Source organism: Cylas formicarius, unplaced genomic scaffold (assembly GCF_029955315.1).
Source record: "Cylas formicarius isolate icCylForm1 unplaced genomic scaffold, icCylForm1.1 PGA_scaffold_8__14_contigs__length_24414737, whole genome shotgun sequence".
Classification (NCBI taxonomy): Eukaryota; Metazoa; Arthropoda; class Insecta; order Coleoptera; family Brentidae; genus Cylas; species Cylas formicarius.
In genome coordinates this window covers 12623608-12638444 of record NW_026844361.1, presented here as the reverse complement: position 1 = coordinate 12638444, position 14837 = coordinate 12623608, and the positions used below count along the sequence as shown (strand labels likewise).

General features: G+C 35.3%; 3 protein-coding genes and 1 long non-coding RNA gene across 6 annotated transcripts in view; 3 read left to right on the top strand and 1 right to left on the bottom strand.

Moving 5' to 3' along the window:
* Positions 1 to 14837, top strand: part of LOC132706109 (protein O-mannosyl-transferase TMTC1-like) — a 464920-nt gene that overhangs the window by 128851 nt on the left and 321232 nt on the right. The window lies entirely within an intron of this gene.
* Positions 4322 to 5449, top strand: LOC132706704 (uncharacterized). The gene is made up of 4 exons (XR_009619630.1): positions 4322 to 4483; positions 4538 to 4739; positions 5069 to 5167; positions 5225 to 5449. It is a non-coding gene; the product is annotated as an uncharacterized LOC132706704 (long non-coding RNA).
* Positions 6896 to 8046, bottom strand: LOC132706685 (uncharacterized). Its single transcript, XM_060678163.1, has 2 exons — positions 7908 to 8046; positions 6896 to 7248 (listed from the first exon to the last, which is right to left on the bottom strand). The coding sequence occupies exons 1-2, from the start codon at positions 7951 to 7953 to the stop codon at positions 6896 to 6898; spliced, it is 399 nt and encodes a 132-aa protein (XP_060534146.1). The 5' UTR covers positions 7954 to 8046.
* Positions 10786 to 13746, top strand: LOC132706684 (uncharacterized). Its single transcript, XM_060678162.1, has 2 exons — positions 10786 to 13188; positions 13247 to 13746. The coding sequence occupies exon 1, from the start codon at positions 11034 to 11036 to the stop codon at positions 12816 to 12818; it is 1785 nt and encodes a 594-aa protein (XP_060534145.1). The 5' UTR covers positions 10786 to 11033; the 3' UTR covers positions 12819 to 13188; positions 13247 to 13746.

The following is a 14837-nucleotide window of genomic DNA, read 5'->3' as shown; positions in this document are numbered from 1 at the left end:
CAGGTAAATTTCTATTAAAACACAGGTATGTCCCATGCTATCCTTTTGTTGATATCTTGTTTTATCTGCATTTTTCCAAAACGCATGTAGTCCTCCATGCAGTAGCTCTGCTCACTCTCTTCCGTAGAACATAAATATTCTATATGCGGAAAGATTTTGGCGTCTTCCAGCAAATTTTCATCTATAGTCAAATACAATATTCTATCGTAGTACTCGTAAAAGTTCAAACGAGACAGTACTCGTATTCTTTTAAATACCAATTTGCTTATGGTAATTAATTCCTGTACCCAGTCTTTCGAAATATAGAGTATACCCTCGCTATTTTCAATCTTGACCAAGACTTCACCATCACATTGTAGACAGCTGAGTTTCAAGCAGGTTAAATACATAACTTTACCAGTCGGGCCTGCTAACAATAACAGTGGAAGCTGTTGTATTAATTCTGTGAAGTCCATCTCGTCGAACGAAATGCTTCTTTTCTCCGACAAAACGTAGGGGAGAAAGCTCACTTTCACTGCCGGAGCGAAGATTCTTGCTGGGCTAAGACCTGAGGTAATTTCTAGTCCGAATTCCGGCAGCGTAATTGCTGCCTCGTAAATGTATTTTTGTTCGCGGATTATTTCCGCATTGACCACAAATCTTCCCCACGAATCCAATGCTTGCGTTGGATAATTTTCGACTTCTGACATTTTTCTCACTCTGCACTTAACACGAAATTGTATGAGTGGAAACTGAATAAAAAATTAAAATTTCTTATAGCTTATATATGTATAACCCCACCCATTCCCCAGATCCAAAGCGAACGCCGCACAAACTTGTTTCGACAGGAAAAAAACCTGACGGAGAACCTCCATCCATCCCACTTTTTTTTAGACAAGCTCTGACAAGAAAAAAAAAAGTACGTATCAAATAATGCGCCATTTTAAAAGGGGACATATTATCAATAGTGAAACTATTTATATTAAGATATACCTTTATCCTCTTTGCAAATAATTTTCTACTCGCTCACAGGTAGGATCATGAAGATCCTTCAATATTTTGTTACACCAGGTATTTAGCTTAGCCTAGAATTCTTTTGAAAAATTATTATTTTTAAAAAAGGCGCGCGCTAGATCAGTTGCCGTTTCAGCGATATTTCCTTGTTTCCCGTGTCGGAGTTTATCTCTTTTCTTTTGTGCATATTCTTGTTTTAATTAAATCTTGATTATCTTTTATGCCAATTTTGACGATCATCTAATTTTTTGTAACTAAAATTAATTCAATAGAAACAATTAAGGCGAGATGATGCCCGGCAGCTGTTGTATTAGGTATGAAAAAATCAATTTGGATGAAGGAGATGCTTCTTTTGTCCCGACAATGTACAAGAATAAACCTGTCTAACCATAGCAAAATGGGGCCCAAAACTGTGACACTAGGCGAGAGTATGCGTTATTTGGAAGTTAAATTTTAAAAATCCTTTGTAAAATATTCACGGGGAGGGTGTCAAGGCGTCAATTTTTATAAACATCGGAGGTCAGTGTCGGAGAAATAAGGGTTCTTCCCTTTTCTCCTCGTCTCTTTTTAACTCCGTTTTGAGTAATTTGTAATAATTTGAGAAAAAAAAAATCCAGTACCCGAAAAATGGACACACATTTGCAAGCAAAACAAAAAAAATAGGATACAAAAAAAAAAACTATAAAATATAGGCGCCAATGCAGGCAATAGTTTAAATACGGGAAGTTACATTTTTAAACATAAATTCAGATTTTCGGTGGCAATATAACTCTATTTTTCGTGTTTGTTAAGAACCAGGCTTTGGAAACGTCTGGTTAAGGCCACAGGCCATTAGCTTCTAAATAAACGCGAGATATCATGAAAACCGAAAAAGTTTGAATGGAATCTAACGTTTCCTTTTGTTTCTCAAAAATAGTAATTAAGCGGAAAAGTACTCGTAGTATATTGATTAATTGCAGAAATGTCTCATTTTCTACAAAACAACTTAAGTTAAATAAAATGCAAATTAAATTATTATAAATTACCGCTTTGTTGTATTCGCTATTTACTATGCCCCAACCTATGACGACACTGGAGGGTAGCTTAAAATTTGACCTGCTTGGTTTACCTGCCTTTCGTAGGAATGCGGGTTGTTTCACGTGTCAGTCGAAGTTTAAAGAAGCGTTTGTGTTAAGGGTTCGTTTCTGTTATCCGCGTTTGTTGCTTAATGCAATATCGCCAACGAGTTTAAGTTTTGTGTTCAATGTGTGTTTCATATACGGATAAATAAAACAAAAAAGACTGGAAAAAGATAGGTAAGAAGCTTTCGGAATTGCGACTTTAATGAGTAACCGCGTAACATTTTGACCTAGTATTATGTATATGTTCGACGAGGTTTCTATACTTAATTAAAAAAAAATTGGGGAGTGATCAAAGGAGGCTGAGGTCGGAGATACGGATCTTGTTTAGTATCAATTTTTGTTTAATAAAACAACCAAAAATGCTCGCTTACGTTTTTGAAGTAGGTAAAAAGGAAACAGAATTTTAATAGAAATAACGCACGATATATCTTCCAAAAAATTCAGCCATATGAACAACGCGAAGAAGTTAAGCAGATAAAATTTTACAAGATTTTTGGGGGGGGCCAAGTGTAAATTCGGATTCTGGAAAGTAACAGATAGAGAGAATGAGTGACCTATATAGAAAAAGAGAGACAGAAAGGTAGATTTATTTAAACGTTTCTCGATCATCCACCCATCGGAGATAATAAATAACATTCGCTAGTTTTTTTTGCATGTATTGAGTTAAGTTCGGAATAGAAATATATCAATAGTAAATATGGTAATTTTTGGGGATTGTTATACGTCCGCCAGCGTATTAAAAATATGGTTTTAGGGGTTAGAACTTTTAAGTTTAAAGAAAAAAAAAACTCATGTTGAAATTTTTGTATTCGGAAGCTTCTGTTGTTTATTAATTTATAGACACTGGAAAATATAATAATAAAACATCCTACAGTTGACATACGTGTCCTCTTAAACTCGAAAAGAGCTAATTTATCTTAGAAGAGTACGTATTTTTGGTAAAATAGATATTTTTTATATTAAATATTTGACCGATCGATGTAATTCGTCAAGCAGAAACCGAGAAGAAAAGTGACGCTTGTGGTGTTTGCTGACAATCCGACCCTGCTTCGTGTACAAATGCAATGACATTTCGGCAGGGCTATAGGCTACGAAACCTTTCAGACTCGAAAAGGACGAACTGTTTTAAAGAAAAAAGGTACTTCATTTTTGGTAAAAGTAATAGATAATTTTTTTTTACGCTAAATATTCCACAGATCGATGTAACTCGTCAAGCAGAATCCGAGAAGAAAAGTGACCGGGGGTGCTGTTTGCTTACAATCCGACCCTGCTTCGTGTACAAATGCAATGCCATTTCGGCAGGGCTATAGGCTACGAAACCTTTCGAACTCGAAAAGGCGCTACTAATTTTGAATAGGTACTTCATTTTTGGTAAAAGTAATAGATAATTTTTTTTTACGCTAAATATTCCACAGATCGTTGTAACTCGTCAAGCAGAATCCGAGAAGAAAAGTGACCGGGGGTGCTGTTTGCTTACAATCCGACCCTGCTTCGTGTACAAATGCAATGGCATTTCGGCAGGGCTATAGGCTACGAAACCTTTCGAACTCGAAAAGGCGCTACTAATTTTGAATAGGTACTTAATATTGGGTAAAAGTAATAGATAAGATTGTTTTACATTAAATATTTGACAGATCGATGTAACTCGTCAAGCGGAATCCGAGAAGAAAAATGACGGATGTGCTGTTTGCTGATAGTCCAGAACGGCTTCGTGTACAAATGCATGGCGGGGAGACCAGAAAGTTTTCGAAACTGCGTGAGTGGAAGTCTGCGTTGGACAAATTTTGAAAATATCTGAAGGTTTAACGAATTTTGGAGAATTCGACAGAGCTACAGACTACGAAACCTTTCGAAACGAACACACGTGTCCTGTTGAACTTGAAAAAAGACGAAATTATTTTTAAAAAGGTATATTGTTGCTAAATAATAGATTTTTTTTAATTAAAATATTTGACAGATCATGGTAACTCGTGAAGCAACATCTCAGAATTGAATCGGGGAACGAGGAATCAAAAAAAGGTTAACAATTTGGATCATTTTGGAAGATACATACGCCGCGCTTTTCAAAGCGGACAGACGTGCCCTTGTCCAACTGAAACGAACACACGTGTCCTGTTGAACTTGAAAAAAGACGAAATTATTTTTAAAAAGGTATATTGTTGCTAAATAATAGATTTTTTTTAATTAAAATATTTGACAGATCATGGTAACTCGTGAAGCAACATCTCAGAATTGAATCGGGGAGTTGTGTATTTGCTGGCAATCCGGGCCTGCTTGGATCATTTTGGAAGATACATACGCCTGCGCTTTTCAAAGCGGACAGACGTGCCCGTGTCCAACTTGACAAAGGCGGAATTATTTTAGGAAAGGTATATTATTTGTAAAAAAAAAAATATACAATTTTTAAGTAACATATTTGACAGACCATGGCAACTAGTAAAGCAGAATCCGAGAATTCAATCGGCGGCTGTATGTTGACTGACAAGAATATAATTGCTGTTAATCCGGCCCTGCTTCTTGTACAAATGCATAGTGGGGAGACATGAACATTTTTCGAAATTGCGGCCCTATCCTCTTGGGATTTTACGTTGGACAAATTCTGAAAACGACCCAGAAATATAATTGGTGAGAAAATAGTTTTTTTTGTTGTGTTAACAGTTAACAATTTTTTTTATTTTGGAAATAAGGGGGTTTCAGTATGTACTGGTAATAGTGAATCAATTTAATGACCTCAGCATCTCTAAACCCCCATCTTGAGACGCGTTAACGATCCGGATCGAGTTACGTCGCGTAATTGTGTCACTTTTTTAATTAAAAAATGAAAGAGATGTACCTACCATACTTTAGAAATCCCCTACTCCCCTTTGGAGGTGATGAAATAAGTTTTGGCATAAAATATAAGTTCCTCGTATTACTTTGATATAAGTATAAGTCTTGCCTGTTTTTTTTTAAAGGAGGTTCAAACCCGTGCGAGGTGAGGTTTGATATATGAAACAGACCAGTCATGGGGACACGAGATATGGAAAGTTTCAGCGTAGTCGTCGCCAAATCAGGTAAAATTTTGAAAACACATATTTGTGGCAATATAGAACCTCTCTTTTTTTTAACAGGAATATTGAGACTTAGACCAGTATCTTTTTAAGTAGGCATGTGGGGTAAAGAAGACGCAGAAGCTTCAGTCGGGCACCTTCGGTAACGTAGGCGGTTGATATATTTCCACCACTACATATGTTGGATTGGAATTTCCCATTTGATGCTTTGACTGACTAAATGAGGAAACTTGGAGGTAAGCTCTTACGGAATTCTATCGAGATATGTTTAGTAACATATTGGTGCATTACTCTGTCTTCCAGTCAGTTTCACATAAACTTTGCACGTATTATAGAAATGCCACCTACTTTTTTTTGTGTTAATATTATTGAAAGTAGTAGCTGGTAGCTGTAGTCGTAAGCCCAGAGAGTCTCTGTTTTGAACATAATACACAAAATGGGGCGTTCAAAAACAATAGACTGCATGCCTTTTAGAGTCGGCGTAAACTATGGTCATATACCCCTGATCAAATTCAGAACTAGAAAATCGTTGTGTCTCTGCATTAAAAATAATAGTAAAATTTATTGTAGGCACCTAGTAGAGTATCGAAAATTTCCATTTTTAGTGCCAAATTGGTTACTCCAGTAAATTCCAAGTGTTCTAATTTTTTTTTAATAATTTATGATGTTAGTGAGTTTCATTGCGATTATTTGTTACTTAAATTTTCTGCGTATTAAACCTTAATTAACAATACGCTATTCGTTAACGCAGGTAGAATTAATGACGCTGACTGACCTGATTTTGTCCAGGGGGGCGTAGTACGGTAGTTTGTACTGTGATGTTTGGTAGTTTGGCAGTGAGCTCTCATTTATGAAACTGGGGAATGTTTCGTTATCTTCAAATCGTAAGCACGTATCATTAGAATTATATTTTTAAAATATTGATTAGGACATGTACTAAGTAACTAAATACTCTAGCGAAAATATTCACACATATTGCGGAAAACGTACAAATTTAAATTAGAGAAAATTAACTGTTTTTAGAGGTTGGTTTTTCAAAAAGGTGGGGATTTAGTTAAAGAACAGATAGAGACTAAAGGGAAGCTCTATGAGAAAAATTAGAATTAAAAAGTCGATGTTTTCGTGTCATAGCGAAAGATGGATTATTATTAAAAATAATACTTGCATTAATTGTTGTCACCATTTGTGAAAAATATGGAAAATATCCTCTAGGTTCGCATACCTTTTTTTTTAATTTTTTAAGGTGGCTAACAAAATACACAGACAGAAAAGTTTAGATCCTGTTCGTTAATGTAGCGCATAGAAAAAAAATAGAAAAGAGAACGTTTCGTGTATAGCATACGTAGTTAGTACGGAATATTAATAGTAGATGTATAGTGCCGATATAAGCAACAGAAACCGTACATAACCTCAATTTCCTAACCCCCCCGCAGCGGGGGCCCCCCGCGCGTGGCGTCCTAGTGTCCCCCCTGTCTCCCAGAGTGCGCTCCGCCCCCCACCCAGCTTGTGTAGCGTCCTGTTTTGCCCCGGTTCCGCCCGTCGCTGCTAGATGTCGCGCGCTTGTGTAGCGTCCTGTTTTGCCCCGGTTCCGCCCGTCGCTGCTAGATGTCGCGCGCTCCGACCGTCGTAGGCCCCCCCGGTAGAGGGCGGTGACGGTGCGGCGCGGTGACGCGGTGGATCGGGAGGATAATTAAATAAACTTGAATTTTAATACATTTTATTTTATTTTATTTATAAAATTGGTCTGGCGAGGAGTTTCTTCTTCTTTTTATGTCGATTCAGTCGACCATCCCATTGTTCCTGTTCCTTGCGTTGTTCTTCTTCCCGTTCCCGGAGGAAATCTAAATACGAAGTGCACTCCTCGCCGTCCCACTCCGTCGACCACCCACCCGGGTACTCCTGCTGCTCCTTTGTTTCTTTTGATCCACCGGGTTGCTCCTGCTGCTGGTGATGTTCCCTTGTCGTTTCATGTCGTACCGGGAATTCTAACCCCCGGTACTCTTTGTGTGATTTGAATATGTGACGCCCTAAGCGATGCGCCAACATAATATGCGACTTGTCATACGGACAAACCGCGATTTTTTCTAGAACAAAACAAAGTATGATATGTAGCGTTTCCTATAAAACACACATTTTTTTTTTTTAAACAAAACTTCCAAAAAGGGGGGTTATCAAATAATTTTAAAAATTGTTTTTTAAGTTATACGCGCATACCAAAATTCACGTTTCAATTCACTGTCATTTAAATGTAAGTGTATTATTGTCAAAAGGGCAAACTGCAATTTTTTAGTACAAAAAATAAACAAAAATATGTATATATTTCGCGTTTTCCCCATAAAACGCACATTTTTGAAACAAAACTTTCAGTAATTTTAAAAATTGTTTATTTTTTAAAAGCCAAAATTCCCTATTCACTGTCATTTAAAAGATATTAAAAACGCTCAATTTAATTCGATTATTATTGTCAAAAAGGCAAACTGCAATTTTTTAGTACAAAAAATAAAACATTTTTGAAACAAATTTAAAAATTGTTTATTTTTTAAAAGCCAAAATTCCCTTTTCCATTCACTGTCATTTAAAAGCTATTAAAAACACTCAATTTAAATCGGTTATTATGCAACGTAAAAAAGATGAGTATCATATTTTAAAACAGGTAGAAACTAACCAAAAAAGTGATAACCCAAACTGAAACCCACAAGAAAAGACGCGCACTGTATAAAGGTAATTAAAATATAAAACTTACCAGTTGTAGGGTCGTAGGGAAATGGACATCGCACTTCTCTATTCATTGCACTGAATATAGTCTATAATACACATGCAACGTATTTATACACATGCACTCCCTTCCATGGTTGAATTAAAAGTCGAAAGGTCTTCTACCCACAAGCACCAACGCCGATTTGAATAGACGCGATGTTGTCGCCAGACAACCGTGCAGGTAGAAGTCTCAAGGTCAACACGCTTTCACACGGGAACGCAACCGTTTCGGACGTTGGACGAACGTATGTTGCCGCAAAAGATCAAGGCCAACTTGCTTTCATTTTTTACAATCTCCGTATGGGATGTGGAATTTCAAAACGCGCCGAGTCTAAATGTCAAGTTGTTTTGCTTGTTGAGAATAATAATTAATTGCCCCCTTTATATTTGCTCCGTGGGATTAACGTAATGGGAAAAATTTGTTGCAACGCATGTGGAGGTGTCTTCGTTTGTTAACTTTTAGAAAGTATTCTCGCACCGTATAAATACATCTCATTTTTCTCTGTTTTGTCAGTAGTTGTTTTTGGTATTATTCGTGCAACGTGGAAGCTAACTTAGTGGTTTGGTGTTCGTACAAAAAAGCAGTAAGTACCTTTTTTATTGTCTTATTTTAATTCTTTAACATTTGTTATTATTTTATAAAGGTCCTAAAGATCATCTTAGTACTCTCAACCCGTAACCGCAAATAGAATAGCAGCAATCTTAAGCGTAAGTTTTTTTTTATTTTTTTAATTTTGAGATAAAATAATTAATAATAATTTATAGATGGACTTAAGTCAACTGAATCAAACCTGTCTTGCAGAAGGTGATTTTGAGCAGCCGATTGTCAAACTGCATGAATTGCCGATAGGCGTTCCGTTTAAAATTACTAGAGCCAAAATTGTTAATACAAAATTTGGCAATTCCGTGTTGCTGCAATTAGAAAATTCCGTAGTATTTCTTCCTACTCGCGTGACAGAAGCTTTCCGTCCGAGACTAGAACACTTTGCGTCGGGGCAGTACAAACTGGTCTACGAGGGATCCAAAGATATTGGAAAGCCCAACTCTTTAAAGAAATTCAAAATAATTCAAAATTAATCAACATATTATACAGGGTAAGTCTTATTTACTGTTATATATTTAATAAACCACGATGCGCGTAAAGCAGATCATTCATAGAGCGCAAATCTTAATTTTAACCTTACAAAAATTAAAAAAGCATATTTCCGACAAGTTCACTCTTAGAGATAGTGATGTGTGGCTTAGGAGACTAAATAAAAATATTGAATCTTGCAACCAAATCGTTTCTAACGAAAAGGATTTCTCTATTGGGTTAAAAAGAAAATTACAAACTACAATTCAACATCTGAAAGCTATTAGAAAAATTATTCTTAATTATCAACATAAGCATTTTGGATTGGGATTACAAAGTAGTAGCCGCGAGACAAACACAAATGAAATGGTTGTATGGGAATCGGTAGCGTCGTGTTTCCAGGGAAGAGTTCAGACCGGTGTCATAATTAATTTACTTCATAAAGATTTAATTCAATTTTTAAACGATTCTCGTCCAATATTTCAACAAAAAATTAGTCAAATTTTAAAGAAATTTTTATTGCTGAAAGTAAATACCACATTTTGCGGTGAATTTATTAAGGCAAAAAATGATGTCCAAGGCGAAGTTGATGTTAAATATCTGAGTACCGGAAATGCTGTAGTTGATTTAGGAACAGAATTGAATGATTGGTTTGTTGAAAATGTGCAAGATAAAATTTTAAATCAAATGTCAGAGTTTCAGGAACGTGATTCCGGGTGGGCTTTAAATAATATTATTTATTTAGAGATTAACATTAATAAATTTGAAATGGGTAACGGGTCATCCTTCGTTGAGTTGCCTAAAGAAATTGCGAATAAAAGGGCTTGTATTAACATTAGAAATGACGATCAAGCGTGTTTTTATTGGTCAGTTGTATGCGGACTCTTTCCAGCACGTTTTCGTCAGTATTTACCCTCTTCATATCCATACTACAAAAGTGTTTTGAAAACTGAAAATTTACAAACACCTATGGAAATGAATAAAATAAGCAAATTTGAAAAAGACAATGATATTTCCATCAATGTTTATATCTTAGAGCTTAATAAAAATGAAAAAACTAGTTTTTATTCCGTGTTACCTGCACGATTAACAAAAGAAAAACGCGAAAAACATTCAAATTTGTTGTTAATACAAAATAAATATTATCCAAAAGTTAATGATTTTGATCCTGATCCGCAAGATAATGATTATGAAGAAATAAAATATCACTATTGTTACATTAAAAATTTGTCTCGATTAGTTTCCTCACAGCTCAGTAAATATAATCACAAGAAATACATTTGCGATAGGTGTTTGAATTATTTCAATAACGAAACTCGTCTACATGACCATGAAACAATATGTTCCAGTTTCAATGAGTATAAAGTGTCTTTTCCCAAATATGATTACGTTGAATTTCGAAACCATATATATAAACAAAGGACTCCGTTTGTAATTTACGCCGATTTTGAGAGTCAATTGAGAAAAGTAAATTTGAAAATTTCAGATAAAACCTCGAAATACCAAAAGCACGAAGCTTACAGTGCTGCATATTACTTTAAATGTTCTTATGATGATTCAATATCATTTTTCAAAAGTTATCGTGGTCTAGATTGTATTGATTGGTTCGTGGAGGAAATATCTAATTTATCAAAATTTGTTCGTTCAAAATTTAAGGATATTATACCAATGGATAGTGAAATTAGTCTAGATCAAAGGTCGAGTCATTGTCATATTTGTGAAAAACCTTTTTTAAAAGAAGATGTTATTGTTCGTGACCATGATCATTTTACTGGTAAATTTAGAGGTTTTGCCCATCAGGCTTGTAATTTAAATTTTAAAAAAATATTTGTAGTGCCCGTAGTATTCCAGAACCTTTCTGGATACGATAGCCACTTCCTGCTTCCGGTTTTAGCAAAAAAAAGCTATGTATCCATAGTTCCGGTTAATAAGGAAAAATACATCTCTTTTACATATTTCGAACCTGATTATAACATAAAATTTAGATTTATAGATTCGTTTAGATTTTTGGGAGCATCTCTGGATAATTTAGTTTCCAGTATGGATAAAAATGAACTATATATTTTAAGAAAAGAATTTTCCGATCTCGACGAATCAAAATTAAATTTACTGTCGCAAAAAGGTATTTTTTGTTACGATTACATCGACCATATAGACAAATTAAATGAAACAACTTTACCCCCGATTGAAGAATTCTATAATAAATTAAGTGAAAGCAATATTAGTGAAGAAAAATATTCCCACGCACAAAGTGTTTGGCAGTCGTTTGAAATAAAAAATTTAGGCGAGTATTCAGATTTGTATTTAAAAACCGACGTTATTCTTCTGGCAGATATATTCGAAAATTTTCGAAAAACTTGTATGGCAACACACGTTTTGGATCCGGCGTGGTATTTCAGTATGCCCGGGTATACATGGGATTGCATGCTTAGATTCACAAAATGTCGTTTAGAACTTTTGCGCGACATTGACCAAATTATGTTTATCGAGCGGGCTATACGAGGTGGAATTTCGGTGTGTGTTGGTAGATATGCGGAGGCCAACAATAAATATATGCCCAACTACGATTCATCCAGGGATGATTCCTATATCATGTACTTTGACGTCAATAACCTCTATGGCAAGGCCATGTGCGAGCCTCTTCCTTACGGAGGATTCGACTGGATGTCTCATCAAGAGATTGATTCATTTAATGTCATGAACATTCCAGATGAATCTTCCCAAGGATATATCCTAGAGGTAGACCTGGAATACCCGCAGAAATTACATGACACACATAGAGATTTTCCATTTTGTGCCGAACATCGAGTGCCCCCCAATTCAAAGTTACCAAAACTAATGACTACTTTGTATAATAAAGAAAAATACGTCATACACTATCGCAATTTAAAACAGGCTCTCAAAAACGGTCTCGTACTAAAGAAAATTCACAAAATATTAAAATTTAACCAATCTCGTTGGTTGAAATGTTATATCGATCATAATAATAAATTAAGAACCCAAGCAAAGACAAAATTTGGTATAAATTTATACAAATTGTTTAATAATGCCGCTTACGGTAAAACAATGGAAAACATTCGCAAGCATCGTATTGTTAAATTTGTTAAAGCGTGGGATGGTCGCTACGGTGCGAAAAATTTAATTTCTAGTCCTAGATTTCACAGTAGAACCATACTTGATAACAATTTGTTGCTTATAGAATTAAAAAAATCGGAACTTTGCTTTAATAAGCCACTTTATATTGGAATGTCCATATTGGATTTGTCGAAAACGACCATGTACGAGTTTCATTATAATTACATGCTTCCAAATTTGGGTCCCGAAAAATGTAAAATTCAATACATGGATACGGACAGTTTCATTTATAATATCAAATGTTATGACGCATATGAAAGCGTTATTAAGGCCGATTTAACAAAATTTGACACGTCTGATTATCCTAATGACAATCCCTATAATATACCGCAAATCAACAAAAAGGTTTTGGGGTTGATGAAGGATGAGACTAATGGCACCATCATTAGTCATTATGCGGGGTTAAGGTCGAAAATGTATACTTTCAAAATTTTAACGGGTTCGGTAGTTAAAAAGTCAAAGGGTATTCAGTACAATATTGTAAAAAATAAAATTTCATTTGATGACTACGTAGAATGCTTAACAAATTTTAGGGAAAAGTACGCCACTCAACGAACCATTCGTTCATACACTCACAATGTATTTAGCATCGAACAAACAAAAGTTGCCTTGAGTCCTTTAGACGATAAACGTTATCTTTTGCCGAATTCATATGAAACGCTTCCGTGGGGACATTATAAAGTGCCGTAATTATTTTTTAATATATTTTTGTTACAGATTATGGTCAAACAACTTACATTAGAAAGCCTTTGTATTATAACAATTTGCGAAAATATTAGGTGTAGTGCTGATTTTTTGCTTGAGTCACCTTTGCCTTGGAAACTAACGATACTAATATTTAAATATTATTCGAAATATAGATGGAGGTACCTTAAACAACTAGCGCTCCAGTCTGATGGCAATTCTTTATTAAATTTAGAATTCATTCTGTTGAATAAGAGATTTGGATCGTCTTACAGAAATAGCATTTTGGCAACTCCAACCATTGATTTTGACGGAGAATCCGCTTACTGTTTATGGGTCAGTTATTACAGGATAAAATATTCGGAAATTTTAGTTTGTAAATCTTGTCACTTTATATTTCAAGTAGTTAAAAAATTTAAAAAGAAAAATTTTAGACTTTTATTGGATCACTATCATTTACAGCTGGATATAAATAATTTGAATGATGTATATCACGATAAACAATTTTGGTGTCAAAGCTGCTTTGAAGAAGTTTTGTTCACTGTAGAAACTGAAGATGAATGTAATTTAATGCTTCACGATGAGAGAAAATATGGAAAAAAGTTACGCTTTTCTGATAGCACATTGAACTATTAATACTGTGGTTTTATTATAACATATGTAACTGTAGATAAGGCTTTTATGTATTGATTGTATGCCATTGTATTGCAACAAGAATAAACATGTATATATTTAGACGCTATTTTCTTTTTTACCACCACCACAACACCGCATAATAATTACACAGAAGTTTGTAATTGTATAATTTATTTATTATATACATTATTACTATTTTACAATTTCGTTAAATGCTAAATTATTAAATTGTTCTAGTTTTCTTTTGCACTCTTGAGCTTGCATCCGCGCCACTTGCAAGTCTGTATTAAAAAGCGCAATTTGTGTTTCAATTTCGTTGATATTGCACTCTAATCCCGACAACTGAGACGCCAAGTTTCTTTTTAAATTGAATGCCTCACAAATGACACTTTTTTCTCTACCGTCCGTGAACACTTCGAGCCAATCAGCGGATGACGTTGGAGCTGCAAACGCTTCACTTGTGGTAGTTTTCTTCTTCTTCTTGCGGGATACGACCGACGCACTTTGTTTTCGTTTGGTCGCAGATTTTTTGGTTTGTTGCTCTACAGGAACGAAGCTGGACGGGAGCACTTCTGATGAAGGAAATTGCAACTCGAAATTTTCCAATAAATTATACAATTCGTTGGATGTCACAATTTTCTCTTGAGCCATCATATACACGTATTTATGTCAGAACTTCTAAATCGAGACTAAATTTATTTCAAAACGTCTACGTTGTCTACCCACGAATCGTGCGACTTATCCAATCCCAACCAGCGCACGAGAACCATATTGCCTCGTCTGCGCAACACCTTTTCGACGAGATATAAGTCCGGGTTAACTGTCTTCTGCAATTCTTCTTCATAAAATCCGCCCATTATGGGTTTACCCTGCATATCTTGAAGCAAATACGTTACGGGGTTAGTAACCCGTACTTTAACAATTTTAAACAATTCCGTGGTCCAATTCGGTGTATAACCTTTGTTGAAAACGTGCTTGACTTTGCTGATTCTAACGATGTCGCCGACTTTAAGTTTACGAGGACCGAATATTTTTATGCTACTATACGCGGTTTTCAAAATTCTCTTTTCGTTGCTCTTACTCACATCGATGGGTTTCGTACCCGTCGTTCTATGTTTTGTGTTATTGTATTCATCAACGATAGAGGCGAGCACATCGATCCATTTGTACGTCCCGCGTAAAGAAAAATGTCGAAACAATTTCTCTTTGAGGGTACGTATCACCCGTTCGACAATTGAGGCCTTTTTTATGCTATACGTACTATAGTGGTTAATTTTATGCTTATCCACAAGTTTCAGAAACGTGTCGTTGTAAAATTCTTTACCGAGATCCGTTTGCAAGTTTTGAGGGTGCCGTCCGTCCTTGAGAATTTTGGAAAACGCCTTGGCG

What these genes read in the sequence shown, in the direction of transcription:
- LOC132706684 (XM_060678162.1), top strand. Translation starts at nt 11,034, where the DNA reads ATGGATAAAAATGAACTATATATTTTAAGAAAAGAATTTTCCGATCTC.
- LOC132706685 (XM_060678163.1), bottom strand. Translation starts at nt 7,953, where the DNA reads ATGAATAGAGAAGTGCGATGTCCATTTCCCTACGACCCTACAACTG. An exon ending in TCCCTACGACCCTACAACTG is followed by an intron (nt 7,249 to 7,907) that starts GTAAGTTTTATA and finishes GTTTTGTTCTAG; the next exon opens with AAAAAATCGCGGTTTGTCCG.